This window comes from Saccopteryx leptura, chromosome 2 (genome assembly GCF_036850995.1).
Source record: "Saccopteryx leptura isolate mSacLep1 chromosome 2, mSacLep1_pri_phased_curated, whole genome shotgun sequence".
In the NCBI taxonomy this organism is placed as follows: Eukaryota; Metazoa; Chordata; class Mammalia; order Chiroptera; family Emballonuridae; genus Saccopteryx; species Saccopteryx leptura.
In genome coordinates this window covers 254,162,698-254,187,701 of record NC_089504.1, presented here as the reverse complement: position 1 = coordinate 254,187,701, position 25,004 = coordinate 254,162,698, and the positions used below count along the sequence as shown (strand labels likewise).

The window sequence follows — 25,004 nt, the reverse complement described above, 5'->3', positions numbered from 1 at the left end:
AGAGTCAGGTTTTCCCGTATAAAACCAGCTCCTCCAGGTACAACGGGTTTTCGGACTCCTGCATGGCCATCCGCCCCAGAGCTGGTCACGAATGCCCAAAGCACAGAGTTTAGGGCCAATGCCGTGGGGAGGAACGGTGTCTTCAGCAGAAATTCATTTCATTTTTCTACCCACGCCGGGTCTTATCATGCGTGTACAAGTGTGGAGAAAAATGCGTCCCCATCCCACCCCTGCACTGCCCTGCCCCGCCCCTCCCCTCTGGTCTCAAGAGGCCAGAATGTCCCAGCCCAGGATCACCACCTTCACAAACTGTAGCTTCCGGGAGCAAGTCCGCTTCGATTCTGGGTCTCCCCGCCCCCCTCCCGGACCCAGACCCCACCATGCGGCCCTGGGCTCCATCCGCGAGGACAGTGCTCATCCTGCAGTTGGGAGTCGGAGGGCTTAGGAACCACCTGCCTTCCGCCATCTGGTCCGCCCGTAACCACGTGAGATCCGCAAACCCACAAACCCCCCTCCATCACTCCACTAGCCCCCACCCGCAAACTGTACCGACAGTAAATCAACAGATGTCCTATCTCCGGGGACCTGCCTGGCCCTTCTGCTGAAAGCACTGCCCAAGGCTCTGCTCTTCCCTACTTTCATTCTCCTTCTCCACGCGTGAGCACACTCGTTCACGAGCACACTCGCTCACTTGCTGTGTGCCCTCTGGGCTCATGGTGTTCCACACCCACTTCGGCCATCCATGCCATGTGCTTTCCCGAGACCTTTCTGAAGGCCATCCATGGGCCTGCCCCTACAGGGAAACCCTCTGCTCCTACTGGAGGGGGCAGAAGGAAGACAGACAGAACCACCTCCCAATGTTATTAAAATATATATATATATTTTTTCCAGACTGTCTTTTTTTTCTCATCAGTTCAATTGTAAGAACTAGGAAAAGATCACAGCCGAAAACCAGATGCTCAAAACCCACAAATCAGTATACCCTGAAAATCCAGTGACATTAACTTTCTTTACAGGGATAACATCTCCCAGCAAGAACAACGGAAAGTGGGTGGCTGCAGCCCTCGGCAGGAGCGGCCCCCTCCCCCTGGGATATTGCTGATGAGGCTGAAATATCTCCCAGATCTTAAGGAGGCCACGGAGGCCGACATTTATTTTGCTCACATAAAACCGCCTCAGATCCTGTTCACTGTTGCACAGCTAAGAGAATGTCATATCTTAAGGGACACGGACCCCCAAGGAGTCATGGAGAAGGAAAACAATATGTTTCCCAGGAGGGGTAACATTTGATGTAAAAAAAAAAAAAAAAAAGGGACAATACCTGGGCATAAATGTGAGTTTGTAATTGAAAAGAAAGAATTTTACCAGGAAAAAAGCCGAATGGTAACTAAGGAAGAACCCTGAAATAGGCTTTCCAGCCTGACCTGTGGTGGCGCAGCGGATAAAGTGTCAACCCGGAATGCTGAGCCAGTTCGAAACCCTGGGCTTGCCTGGTCAAGACACATATGGGAGTTGATGCTTCCTGCTCCTTATTCCTTCTCTTCTCTCTCCCTTCTCTCTCTCTCTCAAATGAATAAAATCTTAAAAAAGAAAAAAAAAAACAGGTTTCCATTTTCAGGGTTTACTGGTGTGTTTCACATTCATTCCACACAGCAGGTGCCCACCAGGAGCAGAGGGCAGGGCGCCCCATGCGGGGTGCGGGGGAGGTAGGTGCACCTGCTGGTGAGCTTCAGCTGAGACTAGGGCGTGCAGTGTGGGTTTCTGGACTCTGGAGCCTGGCTGCATATGTGGGTTTCAGTTCGGGCCCCAGCACTTAGCGCTCAGAACTCTTAAGACGGTCATTTAACTTTTCTGTGCTACCATCTCATCTGGGAACTGAAGATAATGACAGTCACCTCTCGGGGCTGTTAGTCAGATTAAAGGAGTTAATTCCTATAAAAACACTTGGAATAGCACAGTCACTGGTCAGAAGACATTAGCTATTATTACCGTTGGTGCGAGTATTTTGAAAATAAACAGGTAATACGCACACCGACCGATAATTCCAGACAGCGTGAAGTGTTGATGTGAGGGGTCGAAGATGCGGTGGTGGGACAGTGACCGCAGTCCTCTGATGGCATCCTACGATGTCTTACAAGAGCATGTGTTACCGGTGATGGAGAGAAAAAAAAGTATTGCAAAACACGACGAAAGGTCTTTCTTTTTTTTTTTTTTTTGTATTTTTCTGAAGCTGGAAACGGGGAGGCAGTCAGACTTCCGCATGCACCCGACCAGGATCCACCCGGCATGCCCACCAGGGGGCGATGCTCTGCCCATCTGGGGCTTCGCTCTGTTGCAACCAGAGCCATTCTAGTACCTGAGGCAGAGGCCATAGAGCCATCCTCAGTGCCTGGGCCAACTTTGCTCCAGTGGAGCCTTGGCTGCAGGAGGGGAAGAGAGAGACAGAGAGGAAGGAGAGGGGGAGGGGTGGAGAAGCAGATGGGCGCTTCTGTGTGCCCTGGCCGGGAATTGAACCTGGGACTTCCGCACGCCAGGCCAATGCTCTACCACTGAGCCAACCGGCCAGGGCCGAAAGGTCTTTCTAATGAATTAAAAACTTGTGACCCAACACCTTCTCGACCCTCAAACATATACCTAAGAGCTCAACAGAAGAGCATGGGTTTGGCTGTAGGTATAAGGTTTGTGCAAAGCTGACTTTTCCCAGATCTTTCTACAGGAACTTTTTTTTTTTTTTTTTGTATTTTTCTGAAGCTGGAAACGGGGAGAGACAGTCAGACAGACTCCCGCATGCGCCCAACCGGGATCCACCCGGCACGCCCACCAGAGGCGACGCTCTGCCCACCAGGGGGCGATGCTCTGCCCCTCCGGGGTGTTGCTCTGCCGCAACCAGAGCCACTCTAGCGCCTGGGGCAGAGGCCAAGGAGCCATCCCCAGCGCCCGGGCCAACTTTGCTCCAATGGAGCCTTGGCTGCAGGAGGGGAAGAGAGAGACAGAGAGGAAGGGGGGGGGGGAGTGGAGAAGCAAATGGGTGCTTCTCCTATGTGCCCTGGCCGGGAATCGAACCCGGGACTTCTGCACGCCAGGCCGACGCTCTACCGCTGAGCCAACCGGCCAGGGCCCTACAGGAACTTTTGACACAAATTTTGTTTAAATCCATGAAGTCCAAGTTTTCTGTTCTCCTCCCATGTTCCAGAACAGGAGGCACAGTCCCCCGGCTGTCCCTCTGCCAGTGCACCCCCCACCCCACCCCGTCTTGTCACAGTCCACATTCCCACAGTCCCCCAGCAGGCAGGACAGGCTGTGCGCCTCCTCCTACTGCTCTGCCTACTCCCTCTGCCAGTCCAGTGGTCACTGGATAGACAGCAACAACCATGAAGATCACCAGCACCACCCACCCACAATGATATGTCAGAGGAACATTCCAGAGCTCGAATTCTGAAGGCAGAACGAAAAAGAAAAAAAAAACAATGACCCTGACGAACCTCTAACTCAGTCCCACGCTCATAGCAACAACAAAAACCACCTCATTGTATTCACCTAGGTAGCTCAGTTGGATAGAGCCTTGTCCCAATACACCAAGAATGCAGGTTCAATCCCCAAGTCAGGACACACACGGCAATCAGCCAATGAGGGTGCATAAATAAGTAAAACAACAAACTGATGTTTCTCTCTCTCTCTCTCCCCCACCCAAAACCGATTTTTTAAAAACTGGGCCTACTGGAAAGACAAACAAGTCACCAGACAGCGGGCTCAGGTGCTAGAGGGAAGAACACAGGGCAGGAACCTTGATCCAGAGGGCAGTGGACTGACAGACGCAAGTCCTTGGGCTTTTTTTTTTTTTTGTATTTTTCTGAAGTTGGAAACGGGGAGGCAGACAGACTCCCGCATGCGCCCGACCGGGATCCACCTGGAGTGCCCACCAGGGGGCGATGCTCTGCCCCTCTGGGGCGTCACTCTGTTGCAACCAGAGCCATTCTAGCACCTGAGGCAAAGGCCATAGAGCCATCCTCAGTGCCTGGGCCAACTTTGCTCCAATGGAGCCTTGGCTGCAGGAGGGGAAGAGAGAGACAGAGAGGAAGGAGAGGGGGAGGGGCGGAGAAGCAGATGGGCGCTTCTCCTGTGTGCCCTGGCCCGGAATCAAACCCGGGACTTCCGCACGCCAGGTCAACGCTCTACCACTGAGCCAACCAGCCAGGGCCTGTCCTTGGGCTTTGATGTAACCAGACGAGAGGGGAGGGGACGTGTCAAGCAGAAGCAGGGACAAGTCTGGAGGTGTGGAGGTGAGGTCCTTGAGAGGGGACAGGACAGGCGAGGCACCCGGGAGGGACAGGAAGTCAGGCTCAGGTAGGAGGTGACACGAACAGCCAGCCCGAACAACCACCAAGGAATTTCAGGGGAGCGGCAGGCGTGATCAGAAATGCCTTTTTCTTTTTTTTTCTTTTTGTATTTTTCCAAAGCAAAAAGCGGGGCAGCAGTCAGACTCCTGCGTGAGCCAGACGGGAATCCATCCGGCATTCCCACTAGGGGACAATGCTCTGCCCATCTGGGCCGTTTCTCCATTGCAACCAGAGCCATTCTAGCACCTAAGGCAGAGGCCATGGAGCCATCCTCAGCGCCCGGGCAAATTTGGCTCCAATGGAGCCTTGGCTGCAGGAAGGTAAAAGAGAGAGACAGAGAAGGATAGGGGGAAGGGTGGAGAAGCAGATGGGCGCTTCTCCTGTGTGCCCTGGCCTGGAATTGAATCCAGGACTTCCACATGCCATGCTGACGCTCTACTGCTGAGCCAACCAGCCAGGGCCCAGGGCTACCTTTTGCAAAGCTCACTGCAGCTGCATGTGGAGGACGCATGTGGAGAACACTGAGCAGAAGGTCAAGCGAACAGCTTGTAGATGGGCCACTGGAGAGCTCTGAACATAGGAAGGGAAGGCTGCAGGCCATGGAGGTGGGGCGGGGCGTGACTCCAAGAGAAATGCAGAGATAAGTGACGGGATAGGAGGGTCCTATCCCATGGGTGTGGGAGGATGTAGGAAGGCTAGAGAGGCACAGAGATGGCTCAGGTGTCTGTCCTGTGATCTGTGTGGACAGAAAACTCAGCCCGCACAGCACGTCTGTCTGCAGTTGGGAACTGGGGAGGTCAGGTATTCAGGGGTCTAGTTCTGAATGAACTAAGTTCGAGAGCATCAGGGGGCAATGCCCAGGAACCCTGGAGGAGTCAGAGCAGGAAATAACCCGAGACATCAACAAGCAGAGGGCCATGTGGAGGGAGAGAGCCAGTGAACCAAGGAGAGGGTTCCACAGCCTGGCAGTCACAGGCAGGATGCTTGTAACACAGATAATTACACGCATGACATTGGTGTTGGGGAGAGGAACACTAACGACCCCCGTGTTTGGGGTGACGCATATAGTAATGCTTCAGAGAGTGTCTGTTGTGCTGAGTCACCAGTTCAATAAGGACGTGGCCCGTTCCCTACCATCCTCATCAAACGCAGAAGAACCGAAGAGGCTACGTGTTTCCCAGGCCGTGCTCTGCTCTGAGCGTCCCCAGCTCCTATCCATCCCCAAATCCTATCTGTGCTCAGAACGGCCGACAGGCAGGCTAAGGCAGGTGCCCAAAGCACGGGTAGTTTTTCTCTAAAGATGATGGATCCACCTCCCCCTAAGACAGGGGAAGATGGTCCTTGTGGTTTATAAGAGTGACTCTTTGCCTGACCTGTGGTGGCACAGTGGATAAAGCATCGACCTGGAATGCTGAGGTCACCGGTTAGAAACTCTGGGTTTGCCTGGTCAAGGCACAAACGACAAGCAACTACTACAAGTTGATGATTCCAGCTTACACTCTTTTTTCTCCTTCTCTCTCTAAAATCAATAAAGTCTTTAAAGTAAATTAAAAAATATATAAAAGGATCAACTCTTCTACAAAAAGAGATGGTATCCATAGTAAGAACTTCACAGCAAGATTTTAAAGTTATTCTCCAGTAGTTTTTTCTATTATTATTTTTAGTGAATTTGGCCCTGACCAGTTGGTTCATTGCTAGAGCATTGGCGAGGCGTGTGGATGTCTTGGGTTCAATTCCTGGTCAGGACACACAGGAGAAGCAACCATCTGCTTCTCCACCCCTTATCTTTCTCTCTCTCTCTTCCCCTCCTCTCCTGCAGCCATGGCTCAACTGAAGCAAGTTGGCTGCAGGTGCTGAAGATGGCTCCTTGGCCTCACTTCAGGCGCTAAGAAGAGCTCGGCTGCTGAGCAATGGAGCAATACCACAGATGGGCAGAGCATCACCCACTAGTGGGCTTGCCAGGTGGATCCTCGTAGGGGCGCATGCAGGAAGGAGTCTGTCTCTGCCTCCCTTCCTTTCATTGAATAAAATAAAATAAAACAAAATAAAATAAAAATTTTAGTGAATTTACTGGGGTGACACTGGTTAATAAAATACCGGTTTCATGTGCACAGTTCTACAACATCTGTATACTGCATTGTGTGTTCATCACCCCAAGTCTCTACAGTTCTTTTTTTTTTTTCATTTCTCTGAACACACCATTAAACAGGCATCTACACCTACCAACCTCTATGGCTGACAATATGCCTGCAACCCTATATAGGTAGGTAATGAGACCCCAAGAGGAAGTCCCAGCAAGAGCCAAAGCAGCAAGTTTTTTGTTTTTCTTTTACTTTTTTTTTTTTAATGCACTGTAACAATTTTTTTTTACTTTTTTTTTTTTTTTTTTTTTTTTTTACAGAGACAGACATAGAGTCAGAGAGAGGGATAGAAAGGGACAGACAGGAATGGAGATATGAGAAGCATCAATCATTAGTTTTTCGTTGCGCACTGCAACACCTTAGTTCAGCGGTTCTCAACCTGCGGTCGCGACCCCAGCGGGGTCGCCTAAAGCCATCGGAAAATACATAATGCGTATCAGGTATTTACATTCCGAATCATAACTGTAGCAAAATTACAGTTATGAAGTAGCCACCAAAGTTATTTTTTGGTTTGGGGTCACGGCATTAGAAAGGTTGAGAACTACTGCCTTAGTTGTTCATTAATTGCTTTCTCATATGTGCCTTGACCATGGGCCTTCAGCAGACCCAGTAACCCCTTGCTCGAGCCAGCGACCTTGGGTCCAAGCTGGTGAGCTTTGCTCAAACTAGATGAGCCCGCACTCAAGCTGGGGAACTCGGGATCTCGAACCTGGGTCCTTGGCATTCCAGTCTGATGCTCTATCCACTGCACCACCGCTAGGTCAGGCCAAAGCAGCGAGTTTAAATGCTGAAAACTACAAAATAAATAAAGCTGAAAAAAGCTGAAAACCAGAAAAGATCCCTGAGCAAGGAAGCAATGCATTCTTCAAGAGATGATGCCAAAGAATTTGACAAAATGGTCCTTAATATTTGGCTAATCAAGAAACATTCACTGAGGACAACACACACTGTTTTCAGATCATGTGTTAGCCTCCGCCAACAGCGAGGAAACCAGTGTCCTCCCGACCCCTCCACCCCCACCACCTGATTCCAAGAGAGCTCAGTCTGGAGAGGAAGACAGACTAAACAAGCAAGAACCACAGAGGGTGGGGGAAATTCAACCACGAGATCTGTTCCGAGATCCGTTCAAGATGCCTTAGCAACGCTGCAGAGAGACACCCCCCAGGAAAGGCCATCTGTGAGTAAGCACCCAGGGTTCCACGACCTACGAGGAATCCAGCTGGCATCCAGGTGGGGTGCATGCAGGCAAGTGGCAGCGGATGCCAGTCTTTCAGAACCCCCACCAGGGAGTACAACTGCCAACCGCACTGTGTGGGCTCACGACACCAAGGATGCAAGAAGTACTTGGTATGTGTGAGCTGCGGCGAGCAACAGTTCTCGGATACTCAAGGCTCATTAGGGAATTATGAAATGTAAGGGTCAAGAGGTCCCGCGTCTCTATGACTAAACAGATACTCAGCAAGTAACTGGCAAAGCCAGGCTGGGACCCAAGGTTCCTAAGTCAGTGGCCCTACAAAGGGGTGATTGAAATGCTAGTGCTGACACTACAAAGGGACTGATTCAGTGACTCACACATCCTTTTTAAAAGGTTTCCAGTTTTCTGCTTTCAACAAAATTAAAGGAACAAGAGGCAAGCTGACCCATCTATAAAATACGTCAGGTTCTACCGCGTCACTTGAGAGGTAACAACTCAGTGCTTCTGATACAACAAAAGGCCTTCCGCCCTGTCATCTACCCACACGTGGGAAGGGTTTCTCAACGTTTCTACCTACACAAAACAAACAAACAAAAAGAAACCTAATTCTACCACTTATGTTTAATGACTTATCAAAGCGAACGGCTCACTTTGATTGATTTATGCTAAGTACGGCAAAAACGCAGTTCAAAAAGAAGTTAACACTGAAGAGATTTCTGAGAATAGGAAACAAAAATCATCCCAATGTATATACACACTTTTGTCTCAGAGGATGATAGAACAATCAAGAAAAGATTTTCAGCCCTGATCTGTGGTGGCACAGTGGATGGAAGATGAAGTGTCGACTTGAAATGCTGAGGTCACAGGTTCGAAACTCTGGGCTGGCCCAGTCAAGGCACATACAACAAGCAATCCATGGGAACAACTAAAGCAAACTATGAATTGATACTTTTCACACCCCCTCCTCTCTCTGTAAAATTAATAAATAATTTTTTAAAAAGAAAGGAATTTTCAGACATAAAAGAAAGTGAAATTAGCAGTCCTCTGGAGAGGCCTGCCCCGTGAGGGGCTGAAGCTTCCCTCCAGTGAGGCCCCCAGGGCTGCTGACAGCCTCGTGAACGAGCTTGGAGGTGGATCCTCTCCTCACCGATGGCAGCTCCAGCCAACAACGTTACTGCAATGTCCCCGGAGAGTCTCAGAACCACTGATATGCCACTCCTGGACTCTTCACTCTCAGAAACTGATCAGTACAATGCGGTGAGACGTGATCATGAGACGCATGCACTTCGCACAGGAGACCTTGAGAGATCATGCGATATACTGAGCACGCAATTGGCTTTGTGTACTTCTTACTGAAACACAACACGGCACATATGACATTGCAGACTCACGAATATTTCTCAGTGAATACTCAGCCACAGACAGTTCTTTGCCACATCTACTGCGAGGATGAAGACCATTCTCAGCAATCAGATGGTCGATGTCCCAGAAAATGTGGACGTCACTCTGAATGGACACAGTTATTGTGAAGAACCACAAAAGCACCGTGTGGAGAAACTTCAATCACATCAGTGTTGAACTCAGTCTCTTTGTAAAGAAAAAGAAGAGGCTCTGGGTTGGTAAATGGCGGGGAAATAGAAAGAACTAGCCACCATGTGCACTGTCTGCGGTCATGTATAGAACACTGTCCAGGGGGTTCTATTGGGCTTCTGTTACAAGGTGAAGTCTGTGTATGCTAACTTCCCCATCAACGTTGTGATTCAGGAGAATCGTTCTCTTATTGAAATAAAAAATTATTATACTTGGGCAAAAAATACATCCACAAGGTTCGGATGAGGTCAGGAATGGCTTATTCAGTATCTTAAGCCCAGAAAGATGAATTGATTCTTGAAGGAAATGATATTGAACTTGTATTAAATTCAGCTGCTTTGATTCAGTAGGCCACTACAGTTGAAAACAAGGAAACCAGAACATTTTTGGATGGTGTCTATGTTTCTGAAAAAGGAACAGATCAGCAGGCTGACAAATAAGATCCAGTTGTCCAGCTACAGAAACAGCAAGATGCTAAATGATTCTTCGGACTTATTTGTGATATTTTAAAGATGCAATAAAAGCCATATATTGATAGGGGAAAACAAACTGATTTTAAGGAGTTGTTTATATATTCTGCTTACAAGTCCTTTGCCAGATTTATATATTATAAATACCTTCTCCCATTCTGCTTAACTGTTTCACTCATCTTTCGATGAACAGAACTTCTTAATTTTAATGTAGTCCAATTAATAAAAATTTACTTAATAAAAAAAGTGAAATTAACATTTGGGGGGCAAGTGACATGAAATATGATATCAAGGAGAAAAGAGAAAAAAATGAACATCTGACTCAAGAGCTTATTCACTTATTCTTAAATGAATGACAAATAGGTCAAGTTATGGCAGTATTTAGGGCCTAGCAGATACATTTAAAAGAATAAACCAGCCTGACCAGGCGGTGGCGCAGTAGATAGAGCGTCGGACTGGGATGCGGAAGGATCCAGGTTCAAGACCCCAAGGTCGCCAGCTTGAGCGCGGGCTCATCTGGTTTGAGCAAAAAGCTCACTGGCTTGGACCCAAGGTCGCTGGCTCGAGCAAGGGGTTACTCGGTCTGCTGAAGGCCCATGGTCAAGGCACATATGAGAAAGCAATCAATGAACAACTAAGAAGTAGCAACGTGCAACGAGAAATTAATGATTGATGCTTCTCATCTCTCTCCGTTCCTTTCTGTCTGTCCCTGTCTACCTCTGCCTCTGTAAAAAAAAAAAAAAAAAAAAAAAAAAAAAGAATAAACCAGTTACTATTTTTAAATGTCAGTGTTTACAATATATCAAAAGTTACATCTTTTGGGACTGTTTACCCAGAATGAAGCAAAAAAAAAAAAAAATATATATATATATATAACAAATGTCAAAAAAGATGTTAAGAACAGGAAAAATAAAAGAGAAAGAGGACAAAAATATGGGCTAGAAAAAAAAAGCATTTTCCACACACTCTCTGCATCTCAGGGACATCAACCCGTCTGAAGACTATAGACCAGAATCACACACAGGTCGGCAGTCTGGCACCCTAATCTACCACGAGCTCTCTATGTCTAGCTGGAGGAGGCCGCGCTCACCCCCCACTATCAGGAAGGAGGCAACGTACAGACATCTGCAGAACTCTGGACTTCCAGGCGCAAACAGAGAGTGTTTGCTGAGATATGACGCAACGGCTCTTCAGCCAAGGGGGAGAAAGAAGGCAGAATGCCGGACCAGGTAGCATACTTCTAGACTGCTTACAGCCTCAAAGACGCACAACCCTACACACGTTGACATTCTTATGCTTCCGTCACAGATGCAGCAGGCAAAATTCTTCTAAAACCCCGACAGTAACATGCCACAAGTCACAAGGAGGCCATGTGGCAGAACCTTCTGTCCCTAACACTGTGCTCTTCCAAAGGGAAGTGCGGGGGACACACAAGACGCCAAGAAAAGGCCCTCCTGGGCACCTGCTGTGCAGGGAGGGGACTTCAGGTCACTCCGTGGAGGACTTAGGCAATCTAGGAAGAGTGGAAAGTTCACAGAGAGTCGTGACACTTTCCCTGTGGTTTCCTAGGGACTAACCATGTGAAAAGAACTGCTTTAAAAAAATAAAAATAAAATCTTGTGGAAAAATCATTTTTAACAGTCAGGTGGCAAAGCAAATATATATATTTTTTAAGACTTAGCACCCTCTCCCAATCATGAGTCAGAATTCTCAAAGCATAGGCAATTCATTGTAGAGCCAACGCAGAATCAAATGACTGCCTACCAGAGGTCTGAAAGCCCAACGCTTCATACGATTTTTCACGCTGTCCAAGTAACTGTGTTCAAAGGTCTGTTGATGGCCCTTTAGTGACTGAGAGTACAGTGGTTTTCTCTGTGTGAACGCTCGTGTTAGACTTTAATTCCTGCCTGCCCGTGGGCCGAATGCCAATTAGGACTTTATGTCAACACCTGATGACTGCTACACCTTTATTTTGTCTTTGAGAAAATCCTGTCTTTCCCTTATCTTCATGTAAACGTTGCCATTACTTGTTCATTTAGAAATAGTTTACTTTGAAAAATTAAGCTCTACCATGGCTGGATGGCTCGGTTGGTAGAGCATCACCCCAAAGCACAGAGGTTGCTATTTCAATCCCCATCAAGGAACATACAAGAACAGATCGATTGTTCCTGTCTCTCTTTCCCCCCTCTTTTCTCTCTAAAATCAATAAATAAGTTAATTTTAAAAAATAAAAGAAGTCCTGGCTGGATGGCTCAGTGGCAGAGCGTTGGTCCAGTGTGTGGATGTCCCTGACTCTACTCCCAAGCCAGGGCACACAGGAGAAGCGCCCATCTGCTTCTCCACCCCACCCCCACTTCTCTTTCACTCTCTATCTCTCTCTTCCCCTCCCACAGCCATGGCTCAATTGGAGCAAGTTGGCCCAAGGCACTGAGGATGACTCCACAGCCTCTACCTCAGGTGCTAGGAAGAGCTCAGTTGCTGAGCAACCGAGCAGTGCCCAAGAAGGGCAGAGCATCGCCCCCTAATGGGTTTGCCAGGTGGATCGCAGTCCAGAAACATGTGGGAGTCTGTCTCCACCTCCTCTCCTCTCATTAAATTAAAAAATAATGTTTTGACTAGCTGTTTCATGTAGGACTGAAAGAAAACACATGTCAAAATTAAACTATCGCCCTGGCTGGAGAGCTCAGTTGATGATGCTCTAACCATTAGAGCATCATCCTGAGGCATAGATGTTGCCGGTTCAATCCCCAGTCACAGCACATACAGAAATGAATTAATCAATGTTCCTGTCTCCCCCTCTCTCCCCCCATCCCTTTCTCTCTTAAAAAAATCGCTAAATAAAAAAAAAAAACTTTGGCCCTGGCCAGTTGGCTCAGCGGTAGAGCGTCAGCCTGGCGTGCGGGGGACCCGGGTTCGATTCCTGGCCAGGGCACATAGGAGAAGTGCCCATTTGCTTCAACCCCCCCCTTCTTCCTCTCTGTCTCTCTCTTCCCCTCCCGCAGCCAAGGCTCCATTGGAGCAAAGATGGCCCGGGCGCTGGGGATGGCTCCTTGGCCTCTGCCCCAGGCGCTAGAGTGGCTCTGGTCACAGCAGAGCGACCCCCCACAGGAGCAGAACATCGCCCCCTGGTGGGCAAAGCATCGCCCCTGGTGGGCGTGCCGGGTGGATCCCGGTCGGGCGCATGCGGGAGTCTGACTGTCTCTCCCCGTTTCCAGCTTCAGAAAAATACAAAAAAAAAAAAAAAACCTTTAAAAAATATTAAATGAGCCTGACCAGGCAGTGGTGCAGTGGATAGAGCGTCAGACTGGGATGCAGAGGACCCAGGTTCGAAACCTCAAGGTCGCCAGCTTGAGCGTGGGCTCATCTGGTCTGAGCAAAAAGCCCACCAGCTTGAACCCAAGGTCGCTGGCTCCAGCAAGGAGTTACTCGGTCTGCTGAAGGCCCGCAGTCAAGGCACATATGAGAAAGCAATCAATGAACTTAAACTAAGGTGTTGCAACGCGCAATGAAAAACTAATGATTGATGCTTCTCATCTCTCTCTGTTCCTGTCTGTCTGTCCCTGTCTATCCCACTCTCTGACTCACTTTCTGTCTCTATAAAAAATAAAAATAAAAAATATTAAATGATCAACCCATCTGCTACAAAGATACTTGAAACTGTTTCCATTTTAAAGCAATTTCTTTGCCAAAATCTAGCCTGTACCTATAAAATCCATAAACAGAAACTTGTAAACACTTGCAAATGAGGGTTTTCAGTGGGTTTTGAATCCACTAGGTAAAAAAAACCCTTTAAATGGAGCACCTTAGTTTGCAAAAGCGAATAATAAACAGAAGTGAAAATTTTCTAGCTGGTTTTCTTTTTTTAACAAAGCCACTGCTAATTGGGGGATAGCACTATTGTGATTTGTAAACCCTGGAAATAACAGGTGTCTTGTACTTGGATCTTCTCAGGGGATTAACTTTTCCCAACATGATGGTCATTAAATCAAGACTCGGAAAACTAATGTAGAACCAAACCTAGGCCCTGGCCGGTTGGCTCAGCGGTAGAGCGTCAGCCTGGCGTGCAGGGGACCCGGGTTCGATTCCCGGCCAGGGCACATAGGAGAAGCGCCCATTTGCTTCTCCACCCCCGCCCCCTCCTTCCTCTCTGTCTCTCTCTTCCCCTCCCGCAGCCAAGGCTCCATTGGAGCAAAGATGGCCCGGGCGCTGGGGATGGCTCCTTGGCCTCTGCCCCAGGCGCTAGAGTGGCTCTGGTCGCAAAAGAGCGACCCCCCGGAGGGGCAGAGCATCGCCCCCTGGTGGGCAGAGCGGCGCCCCTGGTGGGCGTGCCGGGTGGATCCCGGTCGGGCGCATGCGGGAGTCTGTCTGATTGTCTCTCCCCGTTTCCAGCTTCAGAAAAATACAAAAAGAACCAAACCTAGAGTCCTGTATTATCGTCAAGACAAATATCACCAATATCAACCAAGACCCAGAACTCCTATGTATGAGACAAGATTTTTTTTTTTAAGAGAGAGAGAGAGAAGGAACAGAAATAGATGAGAAGCATCAACTCATTATGTCACTTTAGTCATTCACTGATTCTCATATATGGGGGGGGGGGGGCAAGGCTCAAGCCAAGTCAGTGTAACCTCTGAGCTTAAGCTGGCAACCTCAGGGCCTTGAACCTGGGACCTCAGTATCCCAGGTCAATGCTCTGTCCACTGCACCATCACCAGTCAGGCTAAAACAAGATTTTTGTTTTGTTTTGTTTTTTAAGAGAGAGTGTGTGTGTGTGTAGAGAGAGGTAAGAAGCACCAACTCATAGTTGCATCACTTTAGTTGTTGATTGATTGCTTCTCATTCGTGCTTTGATGGGGGGTGGGGGGTGGGGGAATCCAGCTGAGCCAGTGCCCCTTGCTCGAGCCAGGAACCTTGGGCTTTGAGTCAGCGACTTCTGGGCTTCAGCCAGTGACCCCACGCTCAAGGTGGATGAGCCTGTACTCAAGCTGGCGACCTTGGGGTTTCAAACCCAGGACCTCAGGATCCCAGGTCGACACTCTATCTACTGTGTCACCACTGGACAGGCTGAAACAAGATTTTTAAAACTAAAACATTTTTTTGCCTTAGCCAGATAGCTCAGTTGGCTAGAGCGTCCTCCCGATTATCCAGAGTTGTGGGTTCGATCCCCAATCAGGGCACATACGAGAAGCAATGAGTACACAACTAAATGGAACAACTAAGTGAAACGAGTTGATGCTTCTCTCTCTCTTTACCTTCCCCTGTCTCTCCCTTCCTCTCTATGAAAAAATTAAAAACAAAACCAAAAAAAACAATTAATCAATAAATGTATAAAATAAGCAGAACAACAAATCTATGCTTCTCTTTCTCTCTTCCTCTCTCTCTAAAATTGGTAAAAACAAAAAATATCTTTTAAATATAAAGCGTTGCTGGATGTGAGGGTGATCTGGCTGTGACATCTGTCAACCCATTGATCGCCAGGGTTGATTTGGCTGATTTGGCTGGCTAGGCGGCTGTCCCCTTCCTCCCTCACCGCTCCATGTGCGTCCCTCCCGAAGCTGCGCGCTCGGTCGAAGAGGACGACCTTCCCCACTAGAGATTTTTGTTGTTTTTTTTTAAAGAAAAAAATATATATAAAACGTTGCCCTGGCCGGTTGGTTCAGTGGTAGAGCGTCGGCTTGGCGTGCAGAAGTCCCGGGTTCGATTCCCGGCCAGGGCACACAGGAGAAGCGTCCATCTGCTTCTCCACCTCTCCCCCTCTCCTTCCTCTCTGTTTCTCTCTTCCCCTCCCGCAGCCGAGGCTCCATTGGAGCAAAGATGGCCCGGGCGCTGGGGATGGCTCCTTGGCCTCTGCCCCAGGCGCTAGAGTGGCTCTGGTTGCAACAGAGCGACGCCCCGGAGGGGCAGAGCATTGCCCCCTGGTGGGCAGAGCGTCGCCCCCTGGTGGGCGTGCCGGGTGGATCCTGGTCAGGCGCATGCGGGAGTCTGTCTGTCTCTCCCCGTTTCCAGCTTCAGAAAAATACAAAATAAATAAATAAATAAATAAATAAATAAATAAATAAATAAATAAATAAAAAGCGTTTTCGTCATAAAAACATTTTTATAAAAATCAAAAGGCTCTCTCTGGCTGGTAGCTCAGTTGGTAGAGCATCGTCCTGATACACAAAGGTTGTGGGTTCGAACCCCGGTCAGGGCACATATAAGAACAGATTGATGTTTCTCTCTGTCTCTAAAACCAATAAAAAATGTTTTAAAGAATCAAAAAGGCACCTGACCTGTGGTGGCGCAGTGAATAAAGTGTCAACCTGGAAACACTGAGGTCACCAGTTCGAAACCCTGGGCCTGCCTGGTCAAGGCAAATATGGGAGTTGATGCTTCCTGCTCCTCCTCCCCTTCCCCCAACCCATCCCCCTCTCTCTCCTCTCTAAAATAAATAAATAAAAATATTTTTAAAAAGAATCAAAAAGGCTTTATACCATTAAAGCAACCAGTGTTTAGTGTTCATTTCATTTCTTATCCTTTTATCGTTATTTTTGTGCTTTATAACTATATTTCTTATATTTATATAATTCATATATATATGATATATTATAATAGAGGTGACCAAATGCTATAGTGATTAAATCAGCTTGAAGATAAATACAGTTTAGTAGACCAGAAAGCATGCACACACACACAGGAAGAATACACCCTCCAACCTCTTTTACTGATTTAAAAAACTGAGATCCACATCTGAAAGACCTTAAGAGATCTTAGGCAATCCCAATAGCACCATCTCAGAGCTCACTGTCAAAAAAAGACCAGGTCTTTCTGCAGCAAAATTCCCAAATACAATCCGTCTCCATCACAGAATCTCCTAAAAGCCATATCCCACAAAGCAGTAACAAGATGAGGCAGAAGGCCTAAGCAAACAAGACAGAGTCACGAGAAGGAGTTCGATGGCTACATAGAGGGAGCACAGAACCACACCACAGAGACCCTCAGCAGCTGAGCACAGCCCAGAGGGGAAAAGCAGCGGGGGGGGGGGGTAGTCCTGGATCTGCTGGCCCGTCCTCAGTCCACAGGCTGTGTGCTACCTACGTGCTAACGCAGCGAATCACAGAATTTCGGGTAACAGCAACTGCGAAAATTTGGGGGCAGGGGGCAGCATGGCCTGCTGGGCAGTAGGTGTGGCTGGTAGAGAGAGAGCCAGGGGGAAGAGTGGTGGGACAACATCAAACTAGGACTCAATGGCCCTGGCAGCAGGGGGTGGCAGAAAGCACACCCCACCAGCTCTGAGAAAACAGGAGGACCACCCAGCCCCCTGGTTCTGGGAGCCCCCGATAGGAAGAGGGTGTGGGTTGACTGGTTTGGCCAGGAGAGGTGGCCGCAGAGGTCCCAGGAACAGGATATGGGAGCCAAGGAGCCACAGGCCTGGAGCAGGAAACTCTCAAGGCAGGTGTGGAGCTGAGCCAACAGCCCCCACCTTGGAGGGGGCAGAGGGGACTGCGCTGTCCCCTCATGATTTATTTGTATCACACCCAGTCAGAGACCAACCTCCTGAAAACTACCTCTGAGGACTTAGTCCCTGCTGGTGGAGAAAGCTCAATAAAGGGAATGAATCCGGGTTCTAATCCAAGTTCCACTACGCCTTATTAGCGAAGTGAGCTCAAGTCAAACATTCTCCTAACGTCATCGTCCAGGGTCATCCATCACCAGGGAAGACACTGGCCAGACTTCAGAGGGCAGAGACAATGAAATGCCTCAATGATCCATGCGCTTTGCTCGTAAAAGTGGTTCAAGTAGCTTCCAACTAGAAAGCAAAGGCAAGGACTTCCCCTTGTGTTTCCTTAGGCCCTGACTTCCCCTCAACCCCAAGCAGCCAGCATAGCCTTCCGCATGGCAACATTCATTCAGCAAATACCTCCTCAGAGCGTGCTAAATAAACACAAAAGCTGTGAATAAGCAGTACTGGTGGATTAGGGTTCGAGGGGCTTTTTATTTTTAAGTCATTGCAACATGAATCACAGTTAAGTATGGTTCCATCTGTGGCTTGACATCCTAACTCAAATAAGCCTATGAATTAAAAAAAATAAAAGAGTAATTACGAATAATGGTCTGCCTAACTCAGTGCCACAAATATTCTAGTGGGCATGAAGGCATGAACAGGACACTCGGAACCCTTATCGTAGTCGAAAAATCCCTGCAGTTCAAGGCAAAATGGGGTAAATCTGTGCAAGCATTTGAGACAAAAAGAAAAAATGATTCTGATTAGAGAAAGAGATATAACAAAATTCCCTGGAGGAAGTATTTACAGAACTGAGGCCTGAAAGGTTTCGAGGCCATTCCAAAATGCTCATTAGAGCCATGGCTGCAGGAGGGGGAGAGAGAGTGCAGGGGAAGAGGTGGAGAAGCAGATGGGAGCCTTTTCTGTGTGCCCTGACTGGGAATTGAACCTGGGACTTCCACAGGCCAGACTATCTAGCATACCTTGAACAAGGCAACCATGAGAGCAGCTCCCAGATGTGTCCATGTGCGTTGGGGTGTCGGGAAGGGGCAAGAGTGGGGAAATCAAGTCTGGGACCACATTTGGGAACCCAAGACATCTCTACTGTGTGGAAATGTTTGACCTGTAGTCCGAGAAATGGGGTGTGGGGTCATCCAAGGTTTCCAGAAATCACAGTGACACAATCAGATCTATAGCCAAGGAAGTCCACTCTAATGGGCATTGGCCAAGGACAATGTAAAAAGTCAAGACAACAGCAAAAATGAACAAGAGAGAAGATGCAGTTTTTTTTGTTGTTGTTCCTTCCCCGCCCCCCTCCATGATTATTTCTTGCTCTCTCTAGACTTCTCTCTCTCCCTTAGAAACGTAAGAATCTGGTTTTGCACATGGACCAAAGTAACTTTCGCAACCCACCACTTTAAGATCTGGTTTTCACAATGATCACTCGGGCAGGTCAGCCCAGCAAAGCTTACTCAGAAATTCTAATTTGATGGTAATGGAGGAAGATTTGACTTGGGCTGAGGTGGTGACCACGCAATGCAATAGAGATGATGATATTATATAGAATTGTGCTCCTAACACCTGTACAATTTTATTAACCAATATCACCCCTATAAATTCAACGAAAAAATTATTTTATGGCCCTGGCCAATTGGTTCAGCAATAGATAGTCTGGCCTGTGGAAGTCCCAGGTTCAATTCCCAGTCAGGGCACACAGAAAAGGCTCCCATCTGCTTCTCCACCTCTTCCCCTGCACTCTCTCTCCCCCTCCTGCAGCCATGGCTCTAATGAGCAGGTTGGTCCTGGGCACTGAGGATGGCTCCATGGCCTCACCTCAGGCACTGGAATAACTCAGTTGCCAAGAAACAGTACAGCAGCCCCAAATGGGCAGAACATCAGCCCCAGACAGGGGTTGCTGGTTAGATCCCGGTCTGTCTCTCCATCTCCCTGCCTCTCACTTGATTTAAAAAAAAAATTTTATTTTAAAATATCCTAGTTCACCTTCATTTATAAAGCCAGCCAGAAAATGTGACCTGTGGAACTATACTCAATCTTTTTATCTTTTTGCCTTCTCCAACCAAAGTAATTTTGTCTGAGATAAAATACTTGTGCTGAGAGAAGGGGGGGGGGGGGGCAGCCACAACACTGAGACAAGTTAGAGCCCTCGAAAGATGAACAGAGAGTTGGGTTTTTCTCATGCGGGAACAGGTGGGGAGAACAGTCAGAACTCGCTGCATTTCCACTTCCAGCCAAGCCCCTGGGAAACCAGTCTGCTGCCTTTCCAAGCAGCCCCTTTCCCAGTTGAAGCTGCAAACATGCGTCCTCTTTCCTGGCCTGACTATTCGTAAACCACATGGGCAGGCACCGGCAGGGATTGGAGCCACACCCGTGAGCACCGGCTGGGTCACCGCATACAGATCTGAACACATTCTTTCTCATCTCTAAGAGATGGGACTAAGTGTTGGGTTCCAGAAGCTCTGAGCTTCCTTCTACCTCCCAAGTTGTCATCTTGGATGGCGTTCTTTAGGCCCTGGTGCCTTCTCCCAAATTCCTCTAACAAGCCCATTTGTAAGAAAATATCTGGGAGGCTGAGCATCAACCTTGCTGCTAGACCCTCCTGACCTCCGGTGCTCAGGCCTGAGATTTCTGAAAAGATCCAATTTCTTGATGCTGACCATCCTCAGACAAGACAAGGGAAACTTCGAATTCACTGGAGAACTGGCGGTAAGGGATGTGACCACTGAATCAAGATAAGCAGAACGATATTCCTCTCTCTGTCTCTCTTTCTCCCTTCCTCTTGGCAAAAATCAATGAACTTAAAAAAAGATACGACAACATATTGACTACAATATGGAATTTTAGCAGTCTAATGCTCCTTCGGACTTCTTTAACTATAAAACAATCTTAAACAATGACAAAGTAGTTATCAATGCCAAAAACGGACAACAGACTTTGAAAAACTGCATGAAAACAGGCCCTTTCTTAGGAGTTTCTATACTCATTCTCCTTGATAAGAAACAGGGACAGCAGAGTTAGCCATCTCTCTCCTCCCCCCATGCCTCCCTCGTAACAGCCAGCGGGCCCCCAACCGCTTGTCAGTTTACCAACTTTTAGACCAGCAACTGAGAATGGGTGACGACTGAGGAACACACAAGGAGGACAGAGCTATTTCGCCTCCTAGGATCTGTTTCCACCTCTGGAGTGACTATAAATTATTTAGATGCTCACCAAGGTCATTTTGCTTCTAAAGGCTGCACTCATCTGCCAGCTTTAGACTCCTTCCCCCAAAAGAGGACTGGCCCTCAGGTTAGCATCTGGGCCCAATTACATGGCAGGCATCCTATCCGAGGTCTGGGAAGACAGCCATGAACAAAACGGAGGCTATGGGGGAGGGGGGAGCGGCAGGATCCCTGGAACAGGAATGAGCAACGAAAAGAACAATTCTAAAAGGCAGGTAAAGCTTCCTGGAAGAGCGGGCACCCTGGTTTTGCTTTGAATTACTAGTAATAGTACCAGCCCCCCCCCCCCAAAAAAAAAGGGAAAAGGGTTTTTATTTGTTTGTTTAATGCATTTAACCAGGGGCCAAAGCAGCATCAACTTCTGGGACCTCAAGCAGGCAGGGTCCTAGCCTTGAGAACTGGGGACCAGGTCAACTTAATAAGAAAGTCCTCCAGCGCCGGCTGCCGGGTCTCGGGCCCCGTGCGCCAAAGCAGTCCAAATTCTGGAGGGAAAATGTGGAACCAAAATGGAGGGGCCACGGCGGAGTCGGCTCCGGGACGAAAACCTCGTGGTGGCCCCTCATGGCGCCAGCCGCCTCCCCAGGTCGGCTCTCCGGCCTGGAGGCAGAGCACCCACCTCTGGCCGGCTCCCCTGGAGGAGCCCTGCTCCGACCCAAGTCAGAGGTACGTGAACAGCAGGGGAAACGAGCCATCTCCTCTCCAAGGCAGTTAGGGTAGCAAAGAAAGAAACATCTGGGAGGACTCCACCCTTGTCCACCTGCAGAAAGAGCCCGGGGTACAGGCGGAAAGCATTTCCCTCGTCTCTCCTCGCGGATAACACAAAGGAAGCAGGCTCCGGGGGGAGCCCGACATCCGCGGGAGGATCCCTCTCCCGAGGGTCCCAGCGCGCAAGCCCCGGGCATCCGAGAGAGCGGAACCAGCGTAACTTTCTCGTGGAAGCCGGCCACGCTTCCTCTAGAACCATCAAAAAGGGAAGCCCTGACTATTCTCATCTCACTGATGTCACCGCACCTCTGTGGCTCTCAGGATTTTACCCGGAAAGCCCTGCAATCCCCAGCCCAACCGGGGCTCCCCTTCTCCGGGACGCGCCCGGCGCGCTCTCGCAGCTTCGGGTCGTGGTCCCGGCTCGCTCCGCCCTCGTCACCGGGCTGAGCCGCTGGGCGACCGTCCACGTGAGACCTAGAGAGGCATGCGTCAGAGGATCGTTGGGGACCCAGCTCGGAGCCCTCTCCCCAACGGCGAGCGGACTTACAAAACAATAAGCATCCGCCGCTCCCGCCCCTCCCCCACAGCTACAGGACCCCGGCCACGAGTTACCGGCGCCGGGAAAAAAAACCCTGCTGTGGATGACCGGCACCTGGGACCGTGATGGGCCGCCGCCGCCGCCGCCGCCCCCCGCGCCCTGAGTCCGCGCTGGAAACAGCGCTGGAGCGCGGCCAGCAGCGTGGCGCGCGGGCCACGCGGTGGCTGCAGCAGCTGACACGGCCCGCGGCCGCCGGCCACATGCGCCGCGCCGGCTCGCGCGCGGGGAGAGCGCGCGGCCTGCCGTACCTTGCCGCTGGCCGTGCCCCCGCTGACGCCGATCAGGAAGGGCTCGCCGCCGTTGGGCTGCTGGTGGTTCTGGAGGGTCTGCTCACTGTCCCCGGCCATGGCTCCCGCCGCCCCTCCTCCGCGGCCTGTGCGCGCGGACGCACGCGCCCTCGCTCCCCGCTCCCCGCCCGCCGCGCCGGCTCCGTCCGCCCCGCTGCCAACGCCTCCTCTAGCGCCGCCTGCGCCACCGCCGCCCGGGGAGGCCGCCCCGTCGCCGCCAGCCGCTCTCGGAGCCGGTGTAGGCTGCGGTCCCGGAGGAGCGAGCGCCTGCCTGTGCGCGCCGCGGCGGCCCGCTTACATCCCCGGCGGCGGGCAGCGTGATGCTGCTGCTCCAATCCGGCGGGCGGCGCGCTGCTATTCGCCCAGGCGCCGGCGGCGGGCGTCTGGCCCAGCCCCCGCCCTCCGGACCGCCGCCGCCGCCGCCACCGCCCGCGGGCTTCGACCGGGTGCGAGCCCTCCCCTCCTCCTCTCCCTTCCCCTCCCCCTCCCAGGCGGTTAACCCTTCCCCCACGACCTTGGGAACGCCGCGTCTGAACTAGGTGTGTCACCACCTATTTCAAAAAGGGTTAAAAAAAAAAAGGCTAGAAGGGAGGATCTGAACGTGGAGGAAATGAACGACCCCAGGGGTTGAGGAGCCGGATTAGAACAAGCTTGGAAGATGAAGATGAAATGAAGAATTCATGTCGTACACCCGTTATCCAAGCTAGAAATTTGTGTTTTGCAAAAACGTGAATTTGTTGTGTTGGAGTTTTTTTCCTCTGTCGTTGGCCAAAATAATGTCTGCTCTGGCTTTAAACATTTCCTCTCTCGTAAACCCCCAGAGACCCTCCTGCCTAACAGGCGACTCCGTGGAGAAGGGTTCTTTGAGGGGCGCCCTTCCCCTCCTAACTTCAGCGCCCGTTCAAACCAGTTTGAAATCTGAAATCCTGAGGTTCCCGTGGAGTCAGGGCTTGTGAGAACATTCACGTCATCCTGAGGGCTGGAACTGGTTTTTCAGAGATGGGCCTACGGAGTCAGGGCAGGATCTGCCTTAGACTCAGAGCTGCCGCCACCTCTGGGGCCAGATTTCTGCATTTACGTGTAGTTCCGTGAGCAAGTTACTGAACCTCCTGGACCCTCGGTGCCCTATCTATTAAATGGGAATAAGGACGGCGGTTGCATCCTAGGAATGTTGTGAGTGCGTTTGAATTCCTGAGGCTAGTGCCTGGCACAGTGCCTGGACCATATGTAAACCGGACAGGGAACTTTTATTGGGGCCCCGGGGAGAGACTAGACGAGTAATTCTCAGCCTCTGCCCCTGTGAATCTGGGAATGGGATCAAGGAGCTAGCTGAAGGGGTCCTAGAGTCTAAAAGAGGACCTAAGTCAATAGCATTCTTCTTTTAAAACTTAGTAAACTAACTTAAATCCGGAAACACCGTTGGGGAGGGGATTTACTAAAGAAAATTAAGGGTATTAGAAAACACAAATGTTCTTTTCACTTCTGAAGTTAGGCTGGAGGAGGTGCCTCCCCAAATGTCTGAGCTGATGTGTGAGTCGTCTTCCTCTTCCCACTCTGTCCACTACAGTTCTGAGAGTCCTCAAGGACTTTTGCAGAGATCTTGATAGCCCAAGATCAGGCCTGGGGAATTTGTACCTAGAGAGATCCCATAGCTAAGTGGATATTAAGTAGCTGAGAGGCAGAACAGCGAGATAAAAGAATGCCACATCTTCCATGAACTTTTCCAAATTGCCACGGTCCTGATCATTCCTATCACTTTTTCCATAATACTTCATCACCACCATTCTCAGAGTTGGAAGATTATACCTACATTCCACCATTCACATTGTGCCAAACGTGGGTGCTTTTTCTCGCTAGTCTCCACCCCTCCCACTATTTTTGTTACAATACCTTTTTTTTTTTAACTATTTTTTTCCTTTTTAATTTTTTTTAATTTTTTTTATTTATTCATTTTTAGAGAGGAGAGAGAGACAGAGAGAAGGGGGGAGGAGCTGGAAGCATCAACTCCCATATGTGCCTTGACCAGGCAAGCCCAGGGTTTCGAACCGGCGATCTCAGCATTTCCAGGTCGACGCTTTATCCACTGCGCCACCACAGGTCTACAATACCTATTTAGACCCTTGGTTCCTTTTGAGTGGCTTACTCTGAACAGGTTGATACATTTCTTATTTTTTGTTTGTTTTTAGTGACTGTATCCCCAGCACCTCTTACAGTGTCTTCCATAAGGTAGAGCCTTAATACATATTTGTTGAATGAATAAAGAGACACCCTGTATCATCTGTACACGCTTAAGGGACATTGAATGACTGCCGAATAGGAAGCAACAGACACACGCTACAAGAAAGAAGGAAAGAACAAAGGAACACATGTGGAAGGGATGAGAAAGTCCCCACAAGTAAATTTCCCTTCCACCACTTTGGAAGGCAAGGTGGTGCCCCATGTGGTTACTACTATTATTTCTGCATACTTTTGGTCCTGGCATTTCTAAGTAACTGTCTACATCTAGTCCTAGTGTGTGTCTACTAACTGGTTGAACCAACTCATCAGCTGAGCTAACGCGTTGTGTCTCTGCACAGTTTGTATAATAAAGACACTACGGGACCTCTGTGTGTGGGTTAATATATATAAAAGAAGAACGAAAGCTGTATACAGGGAAGGCCTAATGGGCAGAGGGTTTTCAGCTGTCCCCTGCACTCCCTGTGTTCACTTGGCATTTTTAGCTCTTTCCTGTCCCTAGGGCTGGCATACCTACAGGAGTTACCCACGTCTATTTAAATGACCGAGGGTATTCCCAGCACTGGTGACCTCGCTAAGGACTTGGGCATCCTTGCTCTCTATGCAGCAAGGCAGGCATCTGCTATTCCCAGAGCTGTGTCATCCTCTCTGGGGAGCCTGGTCACTAAATCCCACCACTCAGGATGTTCAAGTCACATCTGAGCCTACCATAGTAATTACACTG

The 25,004-nt window shown here is 49.4% G+C and overlaps 1 protein-coding gene and 1 pseudogene across 1 annotated transcript in view; one reads left to right on the top strand and one right to left on the bottom strand.

Moving 5' to 3' along the window:
* Positions 1-22,465, bottom strand: part of UCK2 (uridine-cytidine kinase 2) — a 58,786-nt gene extending 36,321 nt beyond the window's left edge. The window contains exon 1 of the mRNA XM_066371398.1: positions 22,007-22,465. Within this exon, the coding sequence (XP_066227495.1) occupies positions 22,007-22,105 (99 nt within the window). The 5' untranslated portion in view covers positions 22,106-22,465. The remainder of the gene's footprint in view (positions 1-22,006) is intronic.
* LOC136393392 (large ribosomal subunit protein uL6 pseudogene) lies at positions 9,007-9,703 on the top strand (annotated as a pseudogene).
* Positions 22,466-25,004: the final 2,539 nt, after the last annotated feature.